The following is a 27,714-nucleotide window of genomic DNA, read 5'->3' as shown; positions in this document are numbered from 1 at the left end:
GGGTTTCCTACTCCCCCCGTCCCCCCCCCCCTTCTTCTTCTCTTCTTCTCCCTTCCCCCCTTCTTCCTATCTCTATTTTACGTTCTCCCTTTCCCACCTCTTCTCCACCCTTTCCCTTTTCCACCTTCTTTCATGTTTGTCTGGCGTGATGTGTTGTTTGTGGTTCCTTGGGCCTTCCACGCCTGTGGGTACCCAGCCCCCAGTTTACTGTTCAATACGTATTAGTAAAGGACCCTTATATACTTCGTTCACTGTTCTGCTGAATGCTAATGTCCCCCAGGTATTACATTTTATGTGGCGGAAGTTTTATTGGGATTGGTATTGCCCAAGGAATGTGCGATAGATGCTATATCTCGTGTTTGTTGGTTTGATGTTCTATGTACCTATGCATCCTACAAGGATGTTTAATAAATCTTTCAATAAAACCAATTTCTGTAAAAAAAAGAAGTGTGTTACTTCACAAAACACAAGGACCATGGGGAACAAAAGTAGCCCCCTTTCAAAATGAAGGACCTTGTCAACACCAATGAGAATTTTTTTGAGGATCTACAGCTGATTGATACACAAATAAGTAACAATTTTTGTTAATAGTGTACTTGACTGCATTTTTAAGATTGAACTTCTGAGAGTAGTGTCACTTTAAGGCTTCATAGAGTCATGTGGAATGGAAAATATGACAGAAATTATGCGCTGAATTTATCAGTGTGGAAATATGAGGGCCATTGGTTTTATTGAAAACAAAGCAATTTTTAATACACAACACTGCATAGTATGAAACCCAATGTTCTCCTTCGTGAGCAAGTTTCCTAGGATTCTATGATATAGATTCTACAGTAAGTGAAGCAAAGATAAATATATTACAGAAATGATTTGCTGAAAACACAGAAATGTGGAAATATGAGCAACATACAGTTTACTGATAACCTTTTATTTTAACAATTCCTTTTTCAAGAAACACTTTATCAAGATCATCTTTTCTTCATAGTCCTAGAAGTAAAAAGTCAAGGGTTTTATAGCAGACTCAGATACTGATCTACAAAAATGAGTAGGAATGTGTGAAAGCAAATAAAGGATAAGAGAATTCAATATATAATAACATCACTGTAAAATATCAAGTGTAGAGTGGCTTAAAGATAAGGCAATCCAACTCCATTGGATTGGATTTTTTTGGGGAATTTGTGCATCTCTTGTTTCATGGGATTAGAATCATTCTATACAATGGAGCATGATTTGTACACATTTGTCCAAAACCCCAATAGCATAATGGGCATTCATATTCTCTCTTTTTGTAACTTGGAGCAAAAAAATAAGTTTTTAAGCCAAACCTATGAATTACAGGAGAAAATCCATTTAAAGTTTTTAGAAATCCCGTTCACAATGATGTGATGGAATCACATTGACTTGAGAAACATGCACAACAAGAACTAGATCATGTTCTAAGTATAAGCTGTTACAGCCATGTGATACTGTCTTTTAAGCACACACAATGTTAATCTAAAAATTAACATTAAATTAATAATTACAATAGATGTATATTACCAGGGAATCAGGATATGACATAACTTTTTCAATTATATATTTCATAAGCTAAAATGGAGCAAATAAAATAAGTTGATTGTAGGGTTTGCATACACTTTAAATAAAACTAGGTGAAATAAATATTTCTTCATAAAATGGTGATGCTTTGCTTGAATTACCAATGTAGAAATGGTGGACCATTCATTTGTATTCCTTTATATACACAAACAGGTGATGATATGATTAATCTCTTAAAACTATAATAATGCTGACAGTATTCTAAAAACAATTAGAGTTGCAGCCTCCTTTGAGTTCTAAGCATTTTAAAGCACAGTGATCCTCTTTTTCACTAGTTGTAGTCCTAAGAGCGAATAATTGACACCCGTAAAGATTAAGGTGCAGATGATAGATCCTAGAAGTATATGTTGGGCTTACACCTTAACCTGTTGACCTCATCTCTATTGGCTGCATGCGTTGGGTAGAATTATGGGAACTTCCATTACTGACTTGCTGCTTATTGGCTCCAGGTCAGTGAAACACTAATGGATTGCCAAAACACACACCATGATATGAGTACCAGGGTTGGTTCCTAATGTATGTTCATCTCTCATTAAGCAAATTCAGAAAATAAGGCAAGGCAGTACAGTGTACAGTAGATATCTGTGCTCCCCCCATCCAGGGCAAAGAAACAGGTTAATATAAACTTAGCCCTCTCCAACAGATTATACTTACCTTTGCCTTATTCCCTTGCAGCCCCATTCAGTCATCAGGAGCTACAAAACTCTAGACTCAAACCTTGCACAGGGCTATGTATGACAAACAATGATTGGCCCAAAGGTGTAACATGGAATTATTCACATGCTCTACCATACCCAGAGGTTGTTGGATATTTTAATACTTATTTTAAGTGTCGTAAGGTGATTTTGAAAATTAGTTTGATTAAATGTCCAGTGACATAAAAACAAGTGTGACTTTATTTAATTACATAAAGTCATTAAAAAGACAGAAAATATACAAAAATATAAAAAGTATATGTAGATAACAGCAAAAAGTAGGTACAAATAACAGAAAATATGTATGTCTTCCAAGTGTGTGTCTAATGAGCTTAAGACAAAAACTGTATTTAACCTTGTATTTGAAAAATAGTCCTTGACAACTGTTATAAACTAATGTGCCTCTGTATGTACATGTCAGAAACATCCCATTAAATGTGAGTAAGTTAATGTGTCTCGTTCAATGTGACAGACCATCCCTCTCTTTATTTATTTCATTTTTAAAGCTGAACCATACCTTTTCATAGTCATACATTTTAGCATAATGAGATATAATTTTAATTACATATCAATATTACAGTAAACCTTAGCTAGTACATTCCAACAGTTATACAAAATGCTTTACACATGTATTCTATTTTACATATATAGTATTGACTAAGTGCATTCCTGTGAGCTGTCCACACTGTACCTAGCCCTGCTCAAACTGTTAGTATTGCAGTTGGATATAACCGAAGGCATAGACTCTATAAAGTCTGCTTGTGTACATTCCCAAACTGATCAAGCAAACATATAGAAAATCATTCATCACTTTGGTCCTTCTCATTCATACTTAATCCCTATATGAATAGTTCCCTATAAACATCATTAGTACTTTAGTAAGGCTTCTAACAGAGGTACTTGGTGATTAAAGCAAAACGGTTGCTTTGCCCTGAATGGGACAAGAAATTGTTTGCTTTAAAGTCAATCTGTGGAGAGAAACAGAAACAAAAGTGCCAAATAAATTAGTTATCATGTTTTGTGGTTGGGGCCCGATAGCTGTTTATGGGCACCATTAATTATAAATAGTAAGTTGCATCAGATGTTAAGGGGTTGGGTTACCACAGGTTGCAGGGGAGTCTAGGTGCTATACAGCAAACCCAGTGCTTGTTAACTGGCATAGTCGTGTTTCTTGTTCTGCACCCTCTCACAGGTTCATTTTAACTGTAATACAGAGTATGGTGCCACCTGCCTAGTCATATATTGTGGTAGGGGTTTCTTAAAGTGGCTAAAAATAATAAAAATATATTGTCAAGTAAAATTATTTGCATATATGTATTTTAACAGTTTACTTTGGCTGGGGTTTATTGTTTAGGTAATGTTTGCGTCATGGAAAAATGTAAACTTGTTGGTTATTGTAAAAAAATAATAAACATTGAACTGCAGCTTTATTTCTCATTGCTAGTATGAAGAGAAATGGTGCATTAAAAAAACACCAATATTTTTATATAGCATATATGGCAAAGTAATGTGTGCTTATTTCTCCCAGGCTTCTACATTAATTTTTAATAAGGAATGTGTTTGCCCTGCTTCACTGACAGATTTAAAAGAAGTATGCACAGTCCTTATTAATCACAAAATTCATAAAATCCATATCACGAACTTGACAAGCTTAAGTCTCAGTGTGATGTTAGTATCTTACCTAATCTTGCCTATGAGGCTAGTATGCAATGCAGTCAGTAAGCAGTAACTACAGTATAACATCAGATTTGCTCAAGAAACATCACTAATAGGCCAGAAGAGACAAACATACAAATCATTGACTAGCTGATTATAACACCCCGTAATGTGTCCAGTTAGACTGCAAGTTCCCAATTATGATGATGTTAGGCTTTAGACTTTCATGCAGATTCTGGCTTTCCTACCTTGTAAGGCACAGACGGAAGGCAAACATTCAGCCAGTGTAGTCTGAATTCCTGACTTGTGTTTTATTTTTTTTTAGGACAGTGACTCACTAAGCAAAGGAGTCAGGTTCAGGAGGCCTGAAAGTCAGCAAAGTCAGGTCCCTGAAACAAATTCAAATTATTTTGTTCTATACACATATTCTATAACACAACACCATTAGGGAAGCATATGCTGTTTGAGGTAGTTGTTACTCTAAGGCAGGGAAGGTCACCCGGAGCCTAAAGTGGAATTATACCATAGGTCCCAAATTTGATGGCATTTTAGAGGCTAGTTCCTTTTTCCATACATACGCTATAGAAGGGGTGGCTAGACTCATCCATTTAAAAGGTATGGCTTTGTCGTTCATAAACAAGAGTTTCTTTTAAAGTAAAGTTCCTAAAAAAAGTTTAACTTTTTCCATAATGTGCAAGCATGCACAGCATACTTGCACATTATGTCAAACTTATCTGTGGCTCTCCTCCAGTGCTCTTCTCCAGTGCTGACCAATCTATGCTGTCAGTCGTCGCTCTGACCACCACCACTGCCATATTTTTCACTGTTTCTTCTGTGTCCCCCCTCATACTGTTTGATCATTGGGCTGCCTGTGGTGACGTAACTCCTGCACATTTGCACAGAAGTTACATCATCCTCTGGCTTAATCTTTGGCATACTGCAGATGCTGTGAAGGACCCAGGCTAGTACACTGCATAAAGCATGCATAAAGCATGCACCATATAGTGTACGCAAGACATAAAAAACTGCTAGATGTTAGAAGCAACTGATTTTTGGCAGAGGAGACTTGGCATGTGTAATCTGCCAAAAAAACTCTACTTTCTAGCAGTTTTTTATTTTTATGTGTTCTTCCGCTTTAGGAATATTCTAGTATAATATGTGAATATGCTAGGTCAAAATTCTCCAAAATTTAGTATCTGGGATTGCCCTGAGCTTGTTTAATATAGGGTTGTTCAAAAAATTAGATATTTAGGAGGTCCTGAAATGAAATGAAGTGAGAATCTTAATTTCAGTCCACAGTGATCTGGTCAATTTCAGCATGTGCAGTTGGTGGTGGAGGAATAATTGGGGTGCCTCCAAAATTATCAGCAATTATCTGGTTCCAAGAACGGTGATATAACTGGGTGCCTCCATAAAAATCAGCAATTGTCTGGTCCCAAGGACACGTGCCAAGTGTGCTTCTGAGTTATGGGTTACTTCAGGGAGGAACCATGTAATTAGGTGTTTTAGTTGTCCTACCAACTATTATAAAAATGTAATGTTGGCTTCTTCTGCTTTAGGTCATTGAATCTTGGTCAGCTTAAATATAGGTCTAGTGGGTCATATAAAGGATGTAAATGATAAGTTCCTTGAAAAATAATTTTGGTACTGTCACAGGTATACGAGTGTGTGTATGTATGTGTATACAGTGTATATATACACTATATTGCCAACAGTATTGGGACGCCTGCCTTTATATGCACATGAACTTTAATGGCATCTCAGTCTTGGTCTGTAGGGTTCAGTATTGAGTTGGCCCACCCTTTGCAGTTATAACAGCTTCAACTCTTCTGGGAAGGCTGTCCACAAGGTTTAGGAGTGTGTCTATGGGAATGTTTGACCATTCTTTCAGAAGCGCATTTGTGAGGTCAGGTACTGATGTTGGACGAGAAGGCCTGGCTCGCAATCTCCACTCTAATTCATCCCAAAGGTGTTCCATCGGGTTGAGGTCAGGACTCTGTGCAGGCCAGTCAGATTCCTCCAACCCAAACTCGCTCATCCATGTCTTTATGGACCTTGCTTTGTACACTGGTGTGCAGTCATGTTGGAACAGGAAGAGGCCATTCTCAAACTGTTCCCACAAAGTTGGGAGCATGAAATTGTCCAAAATGTCTTGGTATTCTGATGCCTTAAGATTTTCCTTCACTGGAACTAAGGGGCCAGGGGCCTGAAAAACCATCCCGCACCATAATGCCCCCTTCACCAAACTTTACACTGTGAACAATGCAGCCAGGCAAGTACCGTTCTCTTGGCAACCACCAAACCCAGACACGTCCATGGGATTGCCAGACAGAGAAGCGTGTTTCGGCGCTCCAGAGAACACCTCTCCACTTCTAGAGTCCAGTGGCGGTGTGCTTTACACCACTACATCCGATGCTTTGCATTGCACTTGGTAATGTAAGGCTTGGATGCAGCTGCTTGGCCATAAAAACCCATTCCATGAAGCTCTCTATGCACTGTTGTTGTGCCAATCTGAAGGCCACACAAAGTTTGGAAGTCTGTAGCTATTGACTCTGCAGACAGTTGGCGACTTCTGCGTACTGTGTGCTTCAGTATGCGCTGACCCTGCTCTGTCATTTTACGTGGCCTACCACTTCGTGGCTGAGTTGCTGTTGTTCCCAGTTGCTTCCACTTTGTTATAATACCACTAAGAGTTGAATGTGCAATACTTAGTAGCAAGGAAATTTCACAGAAAACCTGAATCCAATGATTTTGAGGGGTGTCCCAGTACGTTTGGCAATATAGTATGTGTATACCCAGATAGCAAGCAATTGAGCTGCAAGTTTGAAAATGAATGCCAAGCTTCACAATTTTGTTGCACAATTACAGCAAGTCTGCATTGCAAGTCTCCAGACTAGCGAGCTTGCAGAGCTCTTGCTAAGACCTGCAGGACTCTTGCTGTAGACTTGCCAAGCAAATTTTGCTACAAATTCAAAAAGTGTCAACTAGAACTTGTGCTGCAAGTGTTCTGCAAGTCTACAACTTGCCAGGAATGTGTGCAGCAAGTTAACAAAATTAAAATTTCACCCTGCCACAAGTTTGTAGCAAGTTATCCTTGCTATCTGGGATATTCACTGAGTGGCCAGATTATTATGACCACCCCATCAGTACTTCGTTGGGCCACCTTTTGCCTTCAATGGTGTGGCGATTCTTCTTGGCATTGACTCCACGAGATGTTGAAAGGTGAAACGAGGAATCTGACACCATGCCTAAAGAATAGCACTGTCCAGTTCTGTGAGATTTGATGGTTGTGGAACCAGCTGCCTGATGGCTCTTTCAACTTTGTCCCACAAATGCTCAATTGGATTGAGATCTGGTGATTGTGAGGCCACCTAAGCAAGGTAAAGTCTCCCTCATGTTCTTGAAACCACTCCTGCACAATACGAGCGCCATGGCATGGCGCATTGTCTTGTTGGAAGAAGCCATCTCCATTGGGATACGCCATCAAAATGATAGGATGAACTTGATCAGCAACGATACTTTGTGGTGCTATTCAGATGTTTTTCCACATGAATTAAAGTGTCCAAATCATGCCAGAAAAACATGATCCAAACCGTAGCACTGCCCCCACCAGCTTGAAGGGTTGTACTCATGCATGTGGGGTGCATGCTTTCATGCTGTTTCCGCCAAATTCTCACTCTGCCATCTGCATGATGCAACTGGAAACGTGATTCATCGGACCACATGACTTTTTTCCAATGCTCGAGTGTCCAATCCTTGTGTTCCTGTGCGAATTGGAGACGTTTTATCTTGTTAACTGCAGACAGCAAAGGTGTTCAAACAGGCCTTCGGCTTCCATATCCCATACAATGCAGTGTGCGGTGAATAGTGCGTTCAGAGATCATTTGAGAGGATCCCTTTGCCCTTCTGTTGTCTTGTACCAGTCATGCCTACAAACGTCAGGTGGTCATAATAATCTGGCCACTCAGTGTGTGTATATATATATATAATTTATATTAGGTATGCACCGATACCGAGTATTTGGGCAAGCATTCGGTCGAGTACAAATGCTCCCGATGCAAGTCATTACATGGTGCCCGGCTCCCTGATTGGGAAGCTGGCTCCATGCTGGCATCTCGGCCAATCAGGAAACCGTGCACCATGTAATGTCTCGCCACCCGGCTTCCTGATTGGTCAGGGAGCTGGCCAATCAGAAAGCCTGTCTACAGCCAAGGTGAAAATGCTGGATAAAGAATTGCAGAGGACAAGAATGAACATACTGGCTATGGGCAAAGCACACGGCCCTGATGGACTTATGCTTTGCCCATAGCCAGTATGTTAATTCTCGTCCTGAGACAGTTGATGAAACTCTAGTGCCCCAGGTAAGACTGAATGTCATTTTAGTTTTTTGTTTTTTGTAGTGATCACAGAGATATACATTTGTCTATAGAAGTACAGAAACAATTCAATATGCCTTTAGCATCAATTATAGTTGCTGTGAAAAGGGATTCAGCATTATTAAGGGTGCACCTTAATGAAATGCTTTCAACGCATGCTGAAAGGTATTATTGACATTAGGGTCAGTGTGAGCTACTTGATCCTAGTTCATTTTATTACTTTATTGCTGTGCTGTATGTGTATAGGCCAATGTATTTGGATGTGTATATGCGTTATAATTAATCAAAATTAATCGATTAATCGATTTTAAAAAAATTCGATTCATCGAACAGGAAATTTTTAATCATTACCAGCCCTACTAAAAACAATTGTAAATGATATAGGATGCAGCAATTAGTCCCTATTAGAACTAGCCAAAAGGGGATAAATTTTTAACCTAGCCATAAGGCCTGCTGAGTGGAAAGCAAGGTATAGGAGAGGTGAGCAATGATCAGAGATGTCTCTTGACATATAAGTTATAGAGTCCAACATTTTCAGGGTTTTAATTACTTTTACATGTTTAAAATGGGCAATGGAGAGAAACCAGGAGACTACTTTACCATTATTCACTGCACATGAAAAGTAGCTCACGGGGCCCTGCTGTTGACTGTATTTGTAAGCATTGATAATAATGAAGATAACGCTAAATATTCTAATGCTTCCTATTGCAGTTAATTGTACACATATGCTTCCAACACTTACTCCACAGGATTAAATACACATCTTTAGATAATCAGGACTCTGTGTAAATGAAACACAAGTGCACTTGCAACCCCTGCATAGGCTAGCCTTATAGACCAATACAGATATGATGAAAAAAATGGCAAATCCAAGAGCTCTTTGATGTATACTGACAGTCGGTAGATATAATAGATACTAGTGGCCTTCTGTAATAAATCTAGTAAAAAACAAAATGAAGTGATTTATAGTAACTTATTAACTCATCTCAGAAAAAAGGTCTTATATAACATTTTATTTTTCACATGTACACTGCATGATTGCTGATTACCAAGAATGTTTATTGCAGTGCTGTAGAAATAGATAGTAGAGCTATCACAGTTGTCAGTCATTTTTTATCCTTGGGAGCCCATCTGCCATGTACTGTATGTTCTGCCCATATATATGGAGTATAACCAATTAGGTCCTGTAGTGAAATAAGTGACTGTCATTTTAGATTATAAAGGTGGTCAGTACACTAATATGGCATGTTCTGTTTCTGAACACTTGAGCTAGAAGCCAATATATGTGCCCCTGGTTAGAGGCAGTTTGACTTTGAATTATCTTGCTTTGCATGTAATGAGTCTATCTCATATATTAGTTTCACCTTTTAAGTTGCATTAGTGAAATAAATGAACTTTGCACGATATTCTAATTATTCGAGTTTCACCTGTATATCATTATATTGTACCTGAGTATATTATTATACACATAGTACAGTTATAAAGATTGTTATAATAATATTGTCATACAGTTGTTTTTTTCTCAACATAATTCTAATGTTTATATCTTGTTTCCACAGATAAAGAAAATTAACAGGAACTTTCCTGTGAATCAACAGGTATGTGTAGAAATGCAACACAAACACAGACATTGTCACACAATATTATCACTTTACTATTATTGATCAATGTGTGGTTTCAACTCATCTGACACAGATGGGCTTACTTAATAAAACAGTGCAGGGTGCCGCATTTAACACTAAGTGCCAATTGTAGTACGCCTTTCTATTCGGTATCTATACTGTACTGGTCTGGACTCGGTAAGCTGAATTATGATTGGTTAGTGTATGTTGCTGCCCTTTGCTCATTTCTTAAATATATGATAATATCACACTAGCTATTACTGATATTAGTCTTCCTTTTTGCTTCACAGTTCAGAACGTTTACGTATAAAAACCAAGGGCATAAAACTATGAGAAATAAAATGATTATCTTTAAATTACATGTGAGGTTCTGGTAATTGATATCTGAATGACAGGGAGTGAGCTCAGCCCTGGGCAGGCAGGACTTGATTGAGAGAAAGGTTAATGCTTGAGTTTAGAATCCAACTGGTTCCACGGGGGCTTGGCAATTAATTTATAGACTAACAAAGATACTTTTATGCACCACAAGGTACCTATACTTCAGCACAGAGGAGTAACTAGCAACCTCAGGGTCCCGGTGCAAGAAAGAATGAAAGGCCCCCCGTCTCGGCAGTTACCAGGCCTGGGCCCTCTTCTTCCTTTCTGGCCCCCGCCAGATAGCGGGACGCCAGAGCCGGTTGCACATGCGTCCTCTGCGATCCTGGTAGTTCCACCAGTGCCATCATTAAACACAGCCACTTCTCTCTGTTCAGTTTTGTCAGTCATGGAGCACAGCACCCACCATTATCTTTCCTGGCTGGTACTGTGAGCCATGGAGCACAGTACACTCTATCATTTCTCCCTTCCTTGTCCTCTCACACATTACTCTCTGCCCGCTCCTGTCATCGCAGATACATTAACTGCTGCCTTCCATCCCACTATGGCTCCCATAGGCTGCCATCCCCGACTGAACTCAGCTGCACACCGAGCCCAGCACACCCCGCACCTGTCTGGCTCTGTCATACAGTGACTACCAATCACTTGATGCTTCCTGTCATCTGACCCTCCACACGTAGCCCCAGGCGGAGACTCTACAATATACACAATCACCTGGCCATGTTACATATGTCACACATGGCTGTCTGTTACTCCATCACACCTCGTACTGTTATCACTTCCCATCCTCCCCCATTGCGAGACACAGCAGTGCTCCTCGCTGTCACAAAGTCAGCTCAGAAATCCGGACCATGAAGAGTGTACTACAAGAAACGGTGGCACCGAATGCCAGGACGACCTCTGTGACCATGGTAGTTCCGCCAGTGCTTCAGCACCTTTGTTACCCCAAGTACTTTTTATGCTAAGTCAGGTCCACCTAAATTATGTTTATTCTGTTGTGCACTGTTTCCAGCAATACATTAGAGATGTTTGCTGCAAGTGCAACATGAATAAGTATGGGCAGGCATAAAAAGAAATAAATCTATGTTGCAGGTTAATGTCTTACTAGGTTGATTTTAAAGAAAAGAATAACAACCCTGGAATATGCACCTGCTATATTCTTGTCCTGATAATTCCCTTTATATTACACAGTTAGGTGCCCTGGAAGAGATGTAATGATAACATGCTACAGTCTGCCAGGGTCATGCTGACTATATGAAATACACTGGCCGCCCTATGCTGACCATATAGGACACTTTGCCATTGACCTGCTGACCCCATGGCTCTGCTAAGAAAACAATGGACATTTTAGGAACCTTGCTGAAGACATGCTAAACAGAACAACTCTGCTAAGGACATTTTTAGATTCTGCCAAGGACATACTAAGCACTAGGGGCACTCTGCCACTGGATCAATTGGGCAGACACATGCTCGCTATATAAATGACTCTCCCAGACACATGCTAACCACATGGAATACACCAATAAGGACATCCTGAACACCATTAGCACTGGCAATGACATCCAGAACCCAAAAAACACCCTTCCACGGACTTGCTGAGGAAATGGAGCACTGTGAAAGGGACATGCTGAGCACATGCAGCTCTCTACTAGCGACATCAGCACATAAAGTATTATGCTAGGGGCATGCAGAGCACAGGGTATTTTTTTTGAAAGGCACTTAATAAGGGCCTGGAACAGTGTGCTAAGGGATATGCAGAGCACACTGGACATTTTTTCAGGGACATGCAGAGCATACTGACTAGACATGTTCGATTCAATTCGTTCAGAATCGAAATTCGAACGAAATTTCGGAAATTCTGAGATTCAGATGTATCTGAATTCCGAATTACAGAAATAACGAATGCAAACAAATCCGAATTTCCGATTCCGAAATTCGTTAGTCTGGACGAAATGTCGTTTGTTGAACGAAATTCTGTTGCAGCAAAGTGACATAGAGGAAAATAAAAAAGTGTGATGTTCCCCCCTAATTAGGAATGTTAGGAGGGACCCCCCCAAGTTAAGACAAAAAACAAAGTGTGTGGGGTTCCCCCCAAGATCCATACCAGGCCCTTTAGGTCTGGTAGGAATTTTAAAGGGGAACCCCAGCCCCCCAAAATAGGAAAAAAAAACATTCCTACCAGACCCTTGATCCAAGCACTGCTCCGCCCATTTGACATTCTCAGCTGTCAAATACTACATAGCTTTTGGGAACTCCTGAATGCTATTCGTGAGCTCCTAAATGCCCTTCGGGTGTGTGAGCCGAGGTGTCATATAAAAAGTATTAAGGTGGCGTCTGGGTGACCCCCGAATTAAAGGGGCACTCCGATGCAAATAAGCCCCCTTGCCAGCAGACCACCACAACCACCGGGTCAGGGTTGTGGGGAAGAGGCCCTTGTCCCCATCGGCATGGGGACAACCTCCCAATGCCGAGGGCACATGGTTTGGTAAGGGGCAGGGAGGGGGGGTGCTCGATCGCCCCCCCCTTTCCTGTCCTGCCGGGCCAGTGCTCGGATCAAGGGTCTGCTAGGAATGTTAGGGGGGACCCCACGTTTTCCCCCATTTTTGGGGTGCTGGGGCTCCCCCTTAAAATTCCTAACAGACCTAAAGGGCCTGGTATGGATTTTGGGGGGAACCTCATGCACTTTGTTTTTTGTTTTACCTTGGGGGAGTCCCTCCTAACATTCCTACCAGACCTAAAGGGTCTGGTATGAATTGGGGGGAAACTTCATGCTTTTTTTTCCCCCTCTTCTGCAGACTGTAAAAAAATATGTTTTTTTTCCCAATGTCACTTTGCTGCAACGAGCGAAAACTAAATTTCATCCAGACTACCGCTAACGAATTTAGTCCGAATCCGAATCCCGAAACGAATTGAATTTCGGCCCCCAATCCCGAAAAACTAAATAACGCAAAATCTGAATTGAAGCGAAACAAATTTTTGGCCGGTGCACATGTCTAATACTGACTACCTTTTAGAAGCATGCTAAACAAATGGAATTTTCTGCAAGGTCCTGCTGAGCAAATTGCCAATTCTGCCAGAGACATGCTTAGTACATGAAGCACTTTTGAGAGTATAATATGACATATTGAACCATGAGCATATAGCAACAGATAACATCTTCTGTGTTGTGACGCAAATGTGTACTGTCATATCTTCTATTCTGTATATATGACACTCCTATATATGAAAAGAGGTGCACTTTGTTTTAACATAATTTCTGCAAATCAGCTAAGCACAGTTACAAATATTTTGCAGGTAAGATCACAGTAATGTGCTTCAGATGTGTATTTAGCTGTCTGGCTGCAGTATCACTTCCCGCAATAAAGCTTACTACCATTATGTAAATGTCTCTATATTTATGGAGACAGTTCGTTATTTCCCCTCCCATTTACATTTTATGTGAAGCAGAGTTGTTGCCTGTTATCAGGCATTCAGGGCTTCATGAGGCTTACCAGTGGATGTCATCAACCTTCGTAAGTCATGTTACTTAACATGAAGTCAGTGTGTTAAAAAATGTCCTTCTGACACAAAAATATTTTCCCTCAAATATCTTCACTTCTGATAAGCTCCTGATAAGATGTGAAATTGCTGCTTCCAGCTGGTGGGATAAATGTGCCACTAGACGTTTATCTTCCCTAAGCATTCATTTGGTAAAAGTTTTATAAAATGTGTAGGCTGGAAGCTGAGACCTTTCTACACTTACATATTTGGATTTTTTCGAAAGACTGTATTTACAAAGTGTTGCACATTTTAACTACTTTGAAAGGTAAATAATTGTATGCTTACACAAAGCGGCTTTGTTTTAGCCAGGACATGTTTTGTTACTGTTCTACATTTCCATTATTTCTTATGTACTTGTGTATCGCTAGTGATGCTCTTGTCTGTCTATATGCATACAACCTTTGGTGCCCTAGGTAACACACCTTCTGTTAAGTTAATATTTTCTTGTTTTCCTTCCTTCCTGGCTGAAAATATATCAATGGTGGGGAAAAATGTATGGCCAAAAATTAGAGCGCAATAGTGCATACTGTGTCCAGGGCTACATTTAGGCAAGGAAGAAGAAGAAAAAAGTTGTGGGTGCTGGATCCTTTAAAGCAATAGGTGTTTTCAGTAAGGTCATAACCAGTGCAGAGAGAATAAATATACCTAGGCAGCTCTTCCAGGACTGGTCCCAAAGGCCATTTCTTTGTTTGAGTAGGTACTGGATGTGGAAGAAGGAAAGATTCAAAAGCAAATCATAATTTTATTCAGACTCTTGTATCATAAAAATCCAGTATGCTTTGGGTTTCAAAGGGTCCCCTTATCAATGCTTGGTTTTGTTGAATGTAGCATGTACTGGACTGATATCACTGGAAGGATCCTGAGGGGCAATCAGAATGATCATTTAGAAGCTGGTTAAGCCTTAAAGATGAGCTCCAGGATGTATTAAAAATAACCCTTGCAGTGGGGCTACTCCTGCACTGCAAGGGCTAAGTGCTTGTTTTGGTCTAGGAGCGAAAATAAAGAAGATATACTCACTTGATCCTCAGTCCTGTGGCAGTGACGGTTCACCTGTGTCCCCCTCTGCTCTGCCTGTGGGGGATCAAGCCTGTTCAGAGACCCTGTAAACGAATGGGCGATTTCACTGCCGTAACAATCAACTAACCATAATGCAGTAGAGCCCTCAATTTCACCCTTGTAAGGGAGGGTAGGAATAAAATGCCCCCCTTGAATCTATTCACAATTTCCTCCTCCTCTTCACCACCATCATCTCAACCCTCCACACAGGGTCAGCCTTTCCCCACCACCGCTATTCTGCAGTCTTGTGCAGGTGCCAAACATAATATATGGACTTGAGATGGCCCAACACATTCTATTACCAAATCAGGTACATACATTGGTTGGCAGAGTGGGAGCACTGTTTATAGGCTGTAAAGATTGTCTGGTCCAGCATAAATCATGACACTGCAGTTTTCAGGTATCTGAAATGTGCAAGTATGTGCATTTAGTGAATCAAAATATACATTCCATTGGCTCCTGCTTGTGCCCAGGAAAATGTTTGTAGTGATGTAGTTATTTATAAAAGCATCTTCTTCAATTCTGAGCCATGGTGCCTATGTGAGTGACCACAATAGCATTTAAGGGACCATCTGGCTGTGTCATTGCTGGAAAATTAGTAGCCTATTTATTTGCACTTTGGTCACTCGCACAGGTGCATTAGGTGCACCCAGACACTAACAGGCTGTGGATAGGGAGAAGACCCTTTTCAGGTGATTATATCCATGGGGAATTGTTTCCAAGGGGGTAAAGGGTCACAACTTTTGTGACCCTAACTTTTAATGAGGAAGAGAAGGGGTGTTGGAGGCTTTGTGTACGCCTATCCTTTATAAATGCTTTATTTTCAAGGTTTTCAAATATTTTACAAAAAACAAGGACAATAACAAGGATAAAGATAATCAAACAGAAATAACAAAACAGAGAGAAAAGGGCATGGACCAACGAGAAACAAGAAATGCGTATTAGTGCAAATCTTCTGTAACAGCACATAGCAGCTGTGCATATTTACGAAAAAGAACAGATTTCAGATTGCACACATGAAACGCCCCAACACAGAATGTATACCAAAGAGGAGATGAAGGAAAGAGGGGAGTAGAAGAAAGAGGGAGACGAGGACTTAGGGAAAAGACACAGAGAGGGGTGCAAGGGGGTGGATCCTCCTCCTTCACCGCTCCACCACCAAATAGACCAAACCAACCCACAGCAAGGACTGCATTGGGAAGGAATAGAGAAAAACGTACCATGCTCACCACAACACAAAAAAACGTACCATGCTCACAGCAACACAACCTTCCGGCATAACCTTATATTTTAAGCTTGCAGCTATGGAGTGCCTAACATCGCTCAATATTAGGGAGAGTGTATATATTCAGTCCAATATAACCAAATGTGATGGAATTGTGCTTCTCTATGATTGGCAGACGCTAGTAAGTCTTCCACCTGGTAAATGTCATCTATCTTAGAAAGCCAGAGGCTAATTGGGGGGCCGCAGAGTTCTGTTGTGCAAATAATCTCTTAAAGTCTATGTAAAACCATTTTTATAATTTTGGATAGAGTAGGGAACAGATAAAACCCCTACCAGTTTATTTTTGCTGTCTTTGTCTCATTAGGGAGATTTCCCTTCTATTCATGTCATGGAAACACATCAAAATGTGAAAGAAAATATCTATAAAGTGGGGGGAGTTACACTGTGAGACAGCTGTCGCCGGAACAGGTGTACTCATTGAAAGAATTTCCCTCACCTTTTGTTCGGATGAAAACTAGAAAATTTTGGTTTTCTCATCACTTTCTGTCTTGGTAACTTAGTCACCAAAACAAATAGAGAGGCTGAATCTTCCCAATCAAAATCTGACAGAGGTTCTAATCTAGGGATAGCCAAACTGCGGCCCACCAGCTGTGGTGACACTACAAATCCCATCATGTATCTGCCTCTAAAAGTCATGTTTGTGGCTGTCAGAATCTTGCAATATCTTATGGGACTTGTAGTTCCTCAACAGCTGGAGGGACCTACTCTATCAAAAAAATGTGGGCTTTATATACACTTGAAAGGAGCATATACAGTACAATGTGTATACTAAATAATATAACTTGTTAAAGGAGAACTATGAGGTGAGTGCTTTTCACTCACCTCATAGTTCTAGCCGACCTGTGACAATGTGACTGTCACAGGTGGGCTCAGTAGATCAGGAGGTGAGCGAACACATACCTGCGTTCGCTCACCTCTCGATCCTGTCACGGCTCTATGCCGTGAAAGGGGAGGGGCTGGATTCCCCGCTCCGATCCGCCAGCGCTGACTGGCGGAACGGACGGGGGAGGTGGCGGGTACAGCTGGCTCTGCCTCTAGATAGGCAGAGCCAGCTGTCAGTCACGCAGCTGGGCGGATCCCGGCACAATTGTCGGGATCCTCTTCAGCTGCGGCGTCTCAGTATATCGCGTGCAGCAGCTCGCGGTATACTGCAGCGTCTCAGTATGCCGTGAGCTACAGCTCGCGGTATACTGAGCCTAGGGTGACGGGGGGACGCTAGTTTGTATCCTCCCATTACCCTAAGGAGAACTATGGGGAAAAGCCTTAACCCCATAGTTCTCCTTTAAAGATGTCACCAGCACACCATATTGAAGTGAAGAACACGTCTGTTTATTGACGCTTCATGTGAAAACAAATAGCAATGTTTTGCGGCCACACAGGGTCCCCTTCATCAGCTTTGGAATGGTCATTTCAAGCCTGATGAAGGGGACCCTGTGTGGCCCTGAAACATTGCTATTTGTTTTGACATGAAGCGTCAATAAACAGACGTGTTTTTCACTTCAATATGGTGTGTTGGTGACATCTTTAACAAGTTTCAGTATTTGCAGCGCCATCCACGGTCACTTTGAGCACCCACGCTGACAGGGATACCTGATAAGGAGTGCAACAGGATTCTTGAATACATATGTACTAAATAATATAGAGGGCAAGAATTATATAAATATGAATGTAATAAACAAAATGAATACATTAAATAAAACAGGCATTTTACATTACAAACATTTTGTACAGAGATAAATAAGTGAGTGAAGGGGCTAGCTGTCACAACATTCAGCTTCGAGAAAGTAATTCTCCTTACATACCAGTATATGCAGCTCATTGTGTTCTGTTCCACACTGCGCTTTGTAAAGATGTTTTTTGTTTGCTGGAGAAATTAATGTCTTCCTCTGCAATTATTTCTTTTCTTCTCGATCCAACATTATGTTTTAATGCTTTTGTTGCTTTATAATGCTGCAAAAGCAATGTAAAGGGCAGGTTGCTAAGCAATAACATCAGTGCAGTTCTACCTTGGTTAAAGGCAATCTGACTCCTACAAGAGTGCTTGGACATAAAGGAATACTAAGTACACAATATATTGTTTGCCAAGTTTCTCAACATCCGCAATAATGTTACATTGTAAATTTACATTCACTATGGGCACAGCCATGTTGAATAATTGTCTCCGGTGTCTAGACTAGTGAGAGGCCTGACTCCATGGATGTGTTATGCAGCTGAATCAAATGAAAAGCTACAGAACTGCTTTTGATTGCCAACTAGTCAGCAATGCCAACGTAAATTAAAAAATTATTTCTGCAGTAACTCGCTCTGGTCTACAGCCCTGTCATCCTGTTGTACACGCCACCTAGATAAATGGAGAAAAATGAAATGTACTTTGCATAGAGGGACTGGCCATAAATGTGATTCAGTTATTGTTATGCAGGTTGAACTGCATTACAAGATTATAGTGCTAGAAATTTCAGTTGCCTTTCACATATGGTAAATGTATGTTTTTCATTTCTCAGTAAAAATGTCTATTAAAGCCCAACTCCAGCCAAAGTGTTTTATGTGGTTTTGGACAGAGATGGGAAGGGTTAGAGCAACTGTCAGCTTTTTAATGCTATTTAATTTCCAGTGGGGAGAATACCTGACATTGAGTGATGGGAAATCTGTCCCATACGGACAAAGACAAAAATAAATGCCTTTATTAGTAGAGTGTGGAAGGGTTTATAACTTCAGAGGGCTTTTATTGCTGCATGTTCCTTCCTGTGTTGTGTACAACCTCATCCATAGAAAAGTCTTCCCATGAAAGAAATGTTACATTTCCCCACTCTGTCGAAAACATAAAACAAATTTGGGTTGGAGTTAGGCTTTTGATTATCTGACTCATTGAAAGATAAATGCACCATGTAACCAAAAGCCCAAACAGCCCCTAACTTGCTCAGATGTGCCTTTTAACCATGTGGCCTGCCTGAGATTGGTGCAACTTTTCTTCCTGTAGTGCTGCCTCTCTCATATCTCACTGCATACATTGACCTTGCAGTGGCACATGACCATTGAGAAAAATGCAGTTGGTGCTTTTACCACAGTGCAGAAGTCAACCTTTACTACAAAAAAAACAGCATAGGAAAAGTTAATTTTTCTATGATATATTGTATAAAATGATATACCCATATAAGGAATGATAGCTAATTGCATCTATGTTTAAGGGTGCACCTAACCTTTAAATAAGCGGTTGCTCTGCTATTTGATAGCATGCCAAGGACCAAAGTAATCCAACAGCATAGAACGGAAGATCAGGTTGCTTGTAATTAGGACCAAATGTTTGTGGACACCTAACCTTAAAACATACATAGGAGCTTGTTGGACAGTAATATGAGCCCTTTGCATCTATAACAGTCACCCATTCCGACAAAAAATAATAATTGTGAGGTCAGGTACTGTTGAACAAGAACTTCTAGCTTATGATCAGCATTCCTTTTCAGCCAAAAGGTTTTCATTGGGGCTGAGGCCAAGGCTTTGTGCAGATCACTTGAGTTCCTCTACATCAAACCCATCATACTATGGGGTCTATTCACGAAGCAGCCGAGGATCTAGCCGTAGCTTCGGCCGATCCTTCGGCTAGCTTCGGCCCCAGGACCCCTTTGGTTCAGTAGAACCGAAGGGCTGCTGTACAGGCTATTCAATATAGCCTGTACAGCTCCCGCACTTAGCCGAGCGGCTCAGTCGAGCCGAAGGCATATGCCTCGGCTGAGCCGCACTGAAAGCCGAAGCTGGCCAAGCAGCCGGCGATTGGCCAGCCGACAGCCTGCTTCTGACACCCGGGCGGAGCCAGTCGTGATCTTACGACTGGCTCCGGTCACTTGCAGAGAGATCAGCATCCCTGGTTACCAGCTAACCAGGGACACTGATCGCCAGACAGCAAACTCTCCCGGGCGCTCCGGAAGTCTCCTGCTCCGGCCACCAAGGAGAGATACACTGCTTTTTCTTTTTTTTCTTTATTCTGACACAGAGTCCATTTGCCCATAGGAATGCATTGCTAGATTCCTATTGGCTATTTCAATTTGCAATAGCCAATAGTAAACTAGCATTACACCCGCCCCCTGCTGATGGACCTGATGGAGAACTGCAGCAGAGGGCAGGTGCAATGCTAGTTTACTATTGGCTATTGCAAATTAAAATAGCCAATAGGAATCTAGCAATGCATTCCTATGGGCAAAATTTTTTTTTTCTATTCTGGCTCAGTGTCAGAATAAAGAAAAAAAAAGAGAAAGCAGTGTTTCTCTCCTGGGCGGCCGGGAGCGGGAGACTCCCAGAGCGCCCGGGAGAGTTTTTTTTTCCTTCTGTTTTTTTTTTTACGGCAGCAGAACCGCCGGCCAATAGAAAACTATTGGGTGGAGCTAGCTGTCATTGCTAGCTCTGAGCACAATCGTGCTCAGCATGTTCGGCCGACCCGAAGCCATGTGAAGCCTCCCGATGTACGGCTGATTTCAGCCAATATACGGCTGAAACCAGCCGTACCAGCCTGAAGGGAATACCCGAACAGCGTTCGGCTCCCTTCACTTCAGGTCGGTCTTTCACTCGGCTGCCTACGGCAGCTTAGTGAATAGACCCCTATGTCTTTATGGAGCTAACTTTATGCATGAGGCACAGTCGTGTAGTAACAGCAACTTTTATTGGAAACACCTGATTCATTTGGAGGGCTGTCTATATACTTTTGACAATATAAGTAGGTGTGATGGTGAGGTGTTCAAAAACATTTGGCTATATAGCATATACATGGACTGATTTTTTCAAGTTAATCCAGCCACAATTAATATTGCAATATCGGTAGATGTCAGTAGTTTGATATGCCTCCAGCTGCTTATATGTCTCAGGGAGCTTAATGGAGAGATTTCCCAGGCTGTTGGCTGGTAGACGGCATATGCACCCTTTTCTACGTATTTAAATGTGAGTGTCCATTTGGAATAGTATTCAAAATGGGACAATATCAGCTGTTCATAAACATTGATGGATATCGGTCAACTTTGAAAGCACCTCACAAAGATCAATTATTGCATTAAGTCTAAAAAGATCTAGTCTGGCTGATATTCACTTATTGTACAATTACTTTAATCTTGCCAAAAAGCCTCCAAGGTATCACACAATCATCTCTTTTCAGTATTTTATCACTGTGTTGCTCTAGGAGCATAACATGCTTCTATCACAGGAAAAAGAGAATTATCTCAACGTCAGCAGAGGACCCTTTAGCTAAATTACCTGGTGGGCACTTCATACTCCACTTCATCAGTGATGGCATCTAATTTGTCATCCTCAAAGTAATCTGGTGTGACAAAAGTTCTTAGTGTATGTGCCTTCCGTGACTTTTCCTGTTAGTAAAATGCAGTAAAGTCTATTATTGCTCATTGTACGACAACATCTCATTTGACAGATCACTAAACCTGAAATCAAACATTTTGATAATGCACATGGAAGAACTTAATGTGACAAATATATATATATATATATTTTACCATATCTCCAAAAATCTAAAATAGATTACACACAGTCATATTCAGTTGTCCATTTTTATTACCAAATGTAGTAACTAATAGTACCCACTTACAATTTATGCTGCTGAAGTTAGATCATTATATGACATATTCTAATTGAGTGCTGTGGGTTACTGCAGTTATAAAACTCTGTTTAAAAATCAACTTCATTAGTGGGATATTCCAGTGCAGTATGTCTATGTAGTACATCTCCCAGGTACAATTACATCATCCCTCTTTTCTCAGTTATTTAGTTTGTTTATTTATTACAGGTATTTATATAGTGCCGACAATTTCCGCAGCACTTTACATACTGCACCGTCATATCAGTTCCTGCCCTCAAGGAGCTTACAGTCTAAGGTCCCTAATGCACACATGCATATAGGGCCAATTTAGACAGGAGCCAATTAAACTTCCAGTGTGTCTTTGGAGTGACAGTTGGTTGATATTTTTTTATATCAGCTGACAGGTCACTGAGCTGTCAACCAATAGCAAAAAATCAAATAAAACAATTATGACCAATATGTAGTGAAGAAGGATGCCACTCTATTTAGGCAGACTTCTGAAGTTACAGTCAGTTTTTACACAGCTGATCACAGTTGCTGTTTTGGGATTTCTAGAGCACTGTGACATGAAAAGGAAGCAATAAAGTTTACAACAGCATATTCACTAATAGATGGGATAGCAGAAGGAGTATCATGGGTCACTTCAAGAGCAAAAAACAATTTATTGTATAATGCTGTATATGTTATTTGCCACCAACCTTACTGAGCCAGATTCTCACATAAGCTGTTTTGTTATATAATAACAATAGAACAATGCTACTGTATATTTAAATCAGGGATGGCCAAACTCCGGTCCTCCAGCTGTGGTGAAACTGCAAATCCCATGAAGCATCTCTCTCTGGGAGTCATGTCTATGGCTGTGAGAATCTTGCAAAGTCTCATGGGATTTGTAGTTCAGCAAATTGATTAGAGTAGACCTCTTATTTTGGAGCAAATAAATATTTGAAGTTAAAACAAAGGATGTTGACCAAAGTCAAGCTTACATGATGGCTACAATGGAAAGTGAAACCTTGCTATAGTAGGTTTTTAGACAGTGTGGGTTATGTTACTTAACAGCATGGATGACCTATTAAATAAAGCACACAAATTAAATGGGACATGCACAATGCAAAGTGTAGTAAGCTATAACCGTCAATCAGATTTTTTCATTGGTTTTGATTAAGTTAAGTAAATTCCAATTGATGATCTAGATTCCTGCATGATGTATTTTGCTTTGTACACTATTCTTCAAAGAAGTTTCAAATGCATGATGCAAATGTTTTCCACTCAATTAAAAATGTTCTCCAGTCAGTTTTTTTTTATTAATGCTATCTGATGGGCACAGTTTTTAAAGCAGGACTACTGTGTTCTGTGTACTGTGCTCCCTTTAATGTTGTCCTATGCTAAAGCCTATTGGTTATTGTACTGATGGAGTGTGTCTCAGAGTTCACTACAGGAGAAGTTCATGTTCCCCTGTGATGTGATATGATGTATGTAAAACAAGGATGGCACATGAGACCCTTGTGTAGATTTTCTGGCCGTTTACTGACATTAATAATTAACTTTTCGTTGCTTTAATTAAAATTGTGGAAATGACATGGGATATCTCTGCATATGGCACTATAGCCATCATACAGTGGTTATACTGTTGAGAAGAGAATTTGTATATTAGTTGATTGAAATGGTAAATATCTATTTCTTTAATTGTTCCATTTTCCCAAAGCTCAACAATATATCTGCATTGAACACAGTTCTTATAATTCCTATGTTATCCTAACAGATAATATACATGGGTTGGGTTGAAGAGCGGGAGCAAGATAATCTCCAAGACCATTTATACACACCAAAGTTTCTGGCATTAAGAGGCTCATCACTTTATAAATTCAATTCACCTCCAGTAAGTAAAGATTGCAATGACATGCTTCTGTGATCATTCCTAAAACTCTAATAACCTGTTCTTTTATAGGCATTTTTTCATTATTTTATAGTTCTATAGTTATGCTACTATTTTTCTTTCTAAGGTTACTACGTGGGACTGGATGCGATCAGAGAAAAAATTTACTGTGTATGAAATAATGTGTAAAGTTTTTAAGGTAATTATAAATTTTAGGTAGAATATAAAATAACACGTTACTGTTTAAATGATTTAGAATGTATTATGGGAATGTACTGTTAAAAATGTTCAATAATATTTTCCACAGAGTATTTGTGTTAGTCTGTTTTGTGTTAGAGCAGGCATGCTAATGCCAAATGCCCTCCTTACCATCTTGTCTTGAATTGTATTGTAATTGTAATGTCTTCCTTATATTGTAAAGCGCTGCACAAACAGTTGGCGCTATATAAATCCTGTATAATAATAATAATAATAAATTTGGGCAGGCTATCCCAAAATGGGGTCACATCAAAATATACTAGTTGGCTAGACTAGAGAAGGGTTAAACGCCATGTCAGCTTTTTATGAAATCTTTCTTATTGGGGAGATTTCCCTTCACTTAATGTCCTGTAGACACAACAGGGAGTGAGAGGAGATCCCTCCAAAGTCACGGAAAGGCACCTTATAGACAGCAGTCTCCAGATAAGCATCCCCATTGAGAGATTTCCCTATCATTCATCTTTGTAATCTGTCTCCCCCATTGGGGAGACAGATGGGTAAAAAAAAGGAGTGCAAACCCCTCACCACTCCATCCAAAACTTAGAGGGTTATTCACAAAGGTAGCCAAAGGATCAGCTGTAGCTGCGGCTGATCCTTCAGATAGCTTCGGCTGCCGTAGCCCTGCTGAACATGTTCTGCTGACCGAAGTGTGGCAGAAGCTAGCCGATGTACGGCTGATTTCAGTTGATGTATGGCTGAAATCAGTTGTACAAGCCTGAAGTGAATAGCCGAACAGCAGTCGGCTCACTTCACTTCGGGTGGGTTATTCACTCGGCTGCCTTCGGCAGCTTTGTGAATAACCCTGTTAAAAAAAAGTTTGGGATTTGGGTACTTTTTAAAGAATCAGTCCATCAGCACATCTTTATGGATTATAATACTAGTTTAACAGTGTATATAAAAAACAAATATTTGATACAGTATAGAGTATAGTCTATTGATATCGTCTTTCATATCATTGCACCCTGTAAAATGTTAACTATTAAGCTGCCAGGGGAACTGAAAGATTGTTTTTTGCATTCAGTTAAAATGATTTCATAGTTTAAAAAAAAACAAAAAACATTTCATTAGTAAGTAAAAACCCCTACATTAGATTTGTTTGTTATTACAGGTATTTCTATATCACTGACAATTTACACAGCACATCCATATCAGTCCCTGCCCTCAACGAGTATACAATCTACCTCAAATGAAACACATTCCATGGCCGATTTATACAGCATCCAATTAGCCTACCAGTATGTCTTTGATGTATGGGAGGAAACCCACACAAGCACAGGGAGAACATGCAAACTGCATCCTGACCAGGATTCAAACCGGGGGCCAAAGTGCTGCAAAGCAGATGTGCTAACCACTAAGCCACTGTCCTGTCACTGTCCTGCCATGAATATATTAATGTATCCTAAAAGTAAAATGGTAATGCTGACATTTTTTATAGTAAAAAATATTGGTTATCATTGCAATTTAGACAAAGCAGTGGCCAATGTTGCTCCTTATGCCCCACTCATTATAGTTGGGCTGTTCATCTCCATGGTTCAGGTTAATGTGGTATTTTTAAATATGGGAAATGTAAGAAATATTACTTGATGTATGCCAGATTGTATAACTTCAGGTTTTAATCAGGACAGTGATCTTTTGGACCGGCGGAAACACTGCTTTGGAGTTCAGTCTGAATCTGGTGAAGACCTGTATTTCTCTGTGGAGCTGGAGAATGAAATCATAACCTGGGAGAAAGCATTCCACACTGCAACTTTTCTAGAAGTTGAAAGGATACAGGCAAGAACCCCCTGGAGTATTGTTTAACTGTGATTAGTCAAATCTTGAAAATCAGCATTTGAAGTATATTTAAACTCTGTTGTCAGTGATACATGAGCAGATCCCTTTGACTCTCCACTACACTTACAGGTATTGGGAGTGTATGGCCACTCTTAGTCCTCTGAAAAGTGATCTCTTGGCTTTGAGTGGTGTCAGAAATAGGCAGCATATCTTACATATATGCATATGCCATTCTATTTCACCTAGTATGAACATTATGGGGGGTTATTCAAAAAGCTGCCGAAGGCAGCCATCTGAATAACTGAGCTGTAGTGAAGTGAGCTGAACAACGTTCAGCTATTCAATACGGCTCAGTACGGCTGATTTCAGTTCGGTCAGCCAAACATGCTCTGCTCCAACATCTGGATCGGCTGAGCCGACGCTCCGGCAGCTCACTCACTGCCGTTCGCCCCTATTCACATAGGGGCTGAACGGCAGTGAGTGAATAGCCAAATACCTAAGTGGTACAGAGCAGAATAGCAAATAGTAAATAGTGAAAAAAGTTGTAAAAAAAAAGTTGAAAAACTTTTAAAAAATGTAAATAAATATTAAATTTAAAAAAAGAAAGATTTAAAAAAAAATTAAAAAGAAAAAAAAACAACAACTTTTTGGCTGTTTTCTATTGGCCGGCATCTGCCAGGGTCTTCTAGACCAGCGTTTTTCAACCACTGTGCCGCGGCACACTAGTGTGCCGTGAGATATTTTCTGGTGTGCCGTCAATAAATCGTTAATTTCTTTGATCGATCAAAATTATTTTGATCGATCAAAGTTACTCACCTCTCCGCCGGCTTCCGGGTCTTCCGTCGGAGATCCGGTGACGTCACGGACATCGACGTCACCGGACTCCTCCCCCCTTCCCCGAGTGGCTCTGTCGGCTAACGAAGGGAAGGGGGGAGGAGTCGGGTGATGTAGTTGTCCGTGATGGGTAACGAAGGGAAGGAGGGAGGAGTCCGGTGACGTCACGGACATAGACTCCTCCCCCTTCCCTTCGTTACCTGACGGAATCACTTGGGCTGAGTCTCCTCCTCACTCTTGGGCCGGTGAGTCATCGCATGTGTGTACAAGGCAAAATCTGCTACCCTGGTGAGACCCCACAAAGCCATGGGGCTTTTGGGGTTGTGTGGTACCGCTGGGTGTGCCATGAAGGAGTTATTAAAGTGATCATTAAAGTGTGACTCATTCTAACCGAAGAGGGCAGAACCAAATGTAAAGCCCCCCCCCTAACCCGGCTTCCTAGGAAAGAGAAGGGGGTGAAGGTGTTTCCCCCCGGAGTGTGGTGAGACCCCCTATGAGCCCTGGTGAGACCCCACAAAGCCATGGTGAGACCCCATGGAGCCCTGGTGAGACCAGGGCTCTGTGGGATCTTGCCAGGGCTCTGTGGGGTCTTGCCAGGGCCCTGAGGGGTCTCACCAGGCTGGTGAAATCGCACATAGCCATGGTGGGACCCCATAGAGCCCCGTGTGAGACCCTACGGAGCCCTGGTGCTGGTGAGACCCTACAAAGCCCGGGTTTAACCAGGGCAGTGTGGGATCTCACCAGGGCTCTGAGGGGTCTAACCAGGCTGGTGAGACCCCCACATAGCTCTGGTGAGACCCTACAGAGCCCTGGTTAAAGCAGGGCTTGGTAGGGTCTCACCAGGGCTCTGTGGGGTTTAAGCAGGCTGGTGAGACCCCACAGTGCCCAAGTGAGACCCCCAAAGAGCCCTGGTGAGACCCCACTGAACCCTACTTTAACCAGGGCTCTGTGGGGTCTCACCAGAGCTCTGAGGGGTCTCACCAGGCTGGTGAAATTGCACATAGCCATGGTGGGACCCCATAGAGCCCTGGTGAGACCCTACGGAGCCCTGGTGCTGGTGAGACCCTACAGAGTCCGGGTTTAACCAGGGCAGTGTGGGATCTCACCAGGGCTCTGAGGGGTCTAACCAGGCTGGTGAGACCCCCACATAGCTCTGGTGAGACCCTACAGAGCCCTGGTTAAAGAAGGGCTTGGTAGGGTCTC

General features: G+C 41.2%; 1 protein-coding gene across 1 annotated transcript in view; it reads left to right on the top strand.

The window, feature by feature from the left end:
* SNTG1 (syntrophin gamma 1) overlaps positions 1-27,714 on the top strand; it is a 324,127-nt gene that overhangs the window by 287,516 nt on the left and 8,897 nt on the right. Inside the window, exons 13-16 of the mRNA XM_018564206.1 lie at positions 9,883-9,921; positions 23,533-23,649; positions 23,774-23,845; positions 25,525-25,677. Coding sequence (XP_018419708.1) covers positions 9,883-9,921; positions 23,533-23,649; positions 23,774-23,845; positions 25,525-25,677 — 381 coding nt within the window. The remainder of the gene's footprint in view (positions 1-9,882; positions 9,922-23,532; positions 23,650-23,773; positions 23,846-25,524; positions 25,678-27,714) is intronic.

Source organism: Nanorana parkeri, unplaced genomic scaffold (assembly GCF_000935625.1).
Source record: "Nanorana parkeri isolate BGI_ZX_2015 unplaced genomic scaffold, ASM93562v1 scaffold735, whole genome shotgun sequence".
Classification (NCBI taxonomy): Eukaryota; Metazoa; Chordata; class Amphibia; order Anura; family Dicroglossidae; genus Nanorana; species Nanorana parkeri.
The sequence above is the reverse complement of the archived record's forward strand: the minus strand, read 5'-3'. Positions and strand labels throughout refer to the sequence as shown.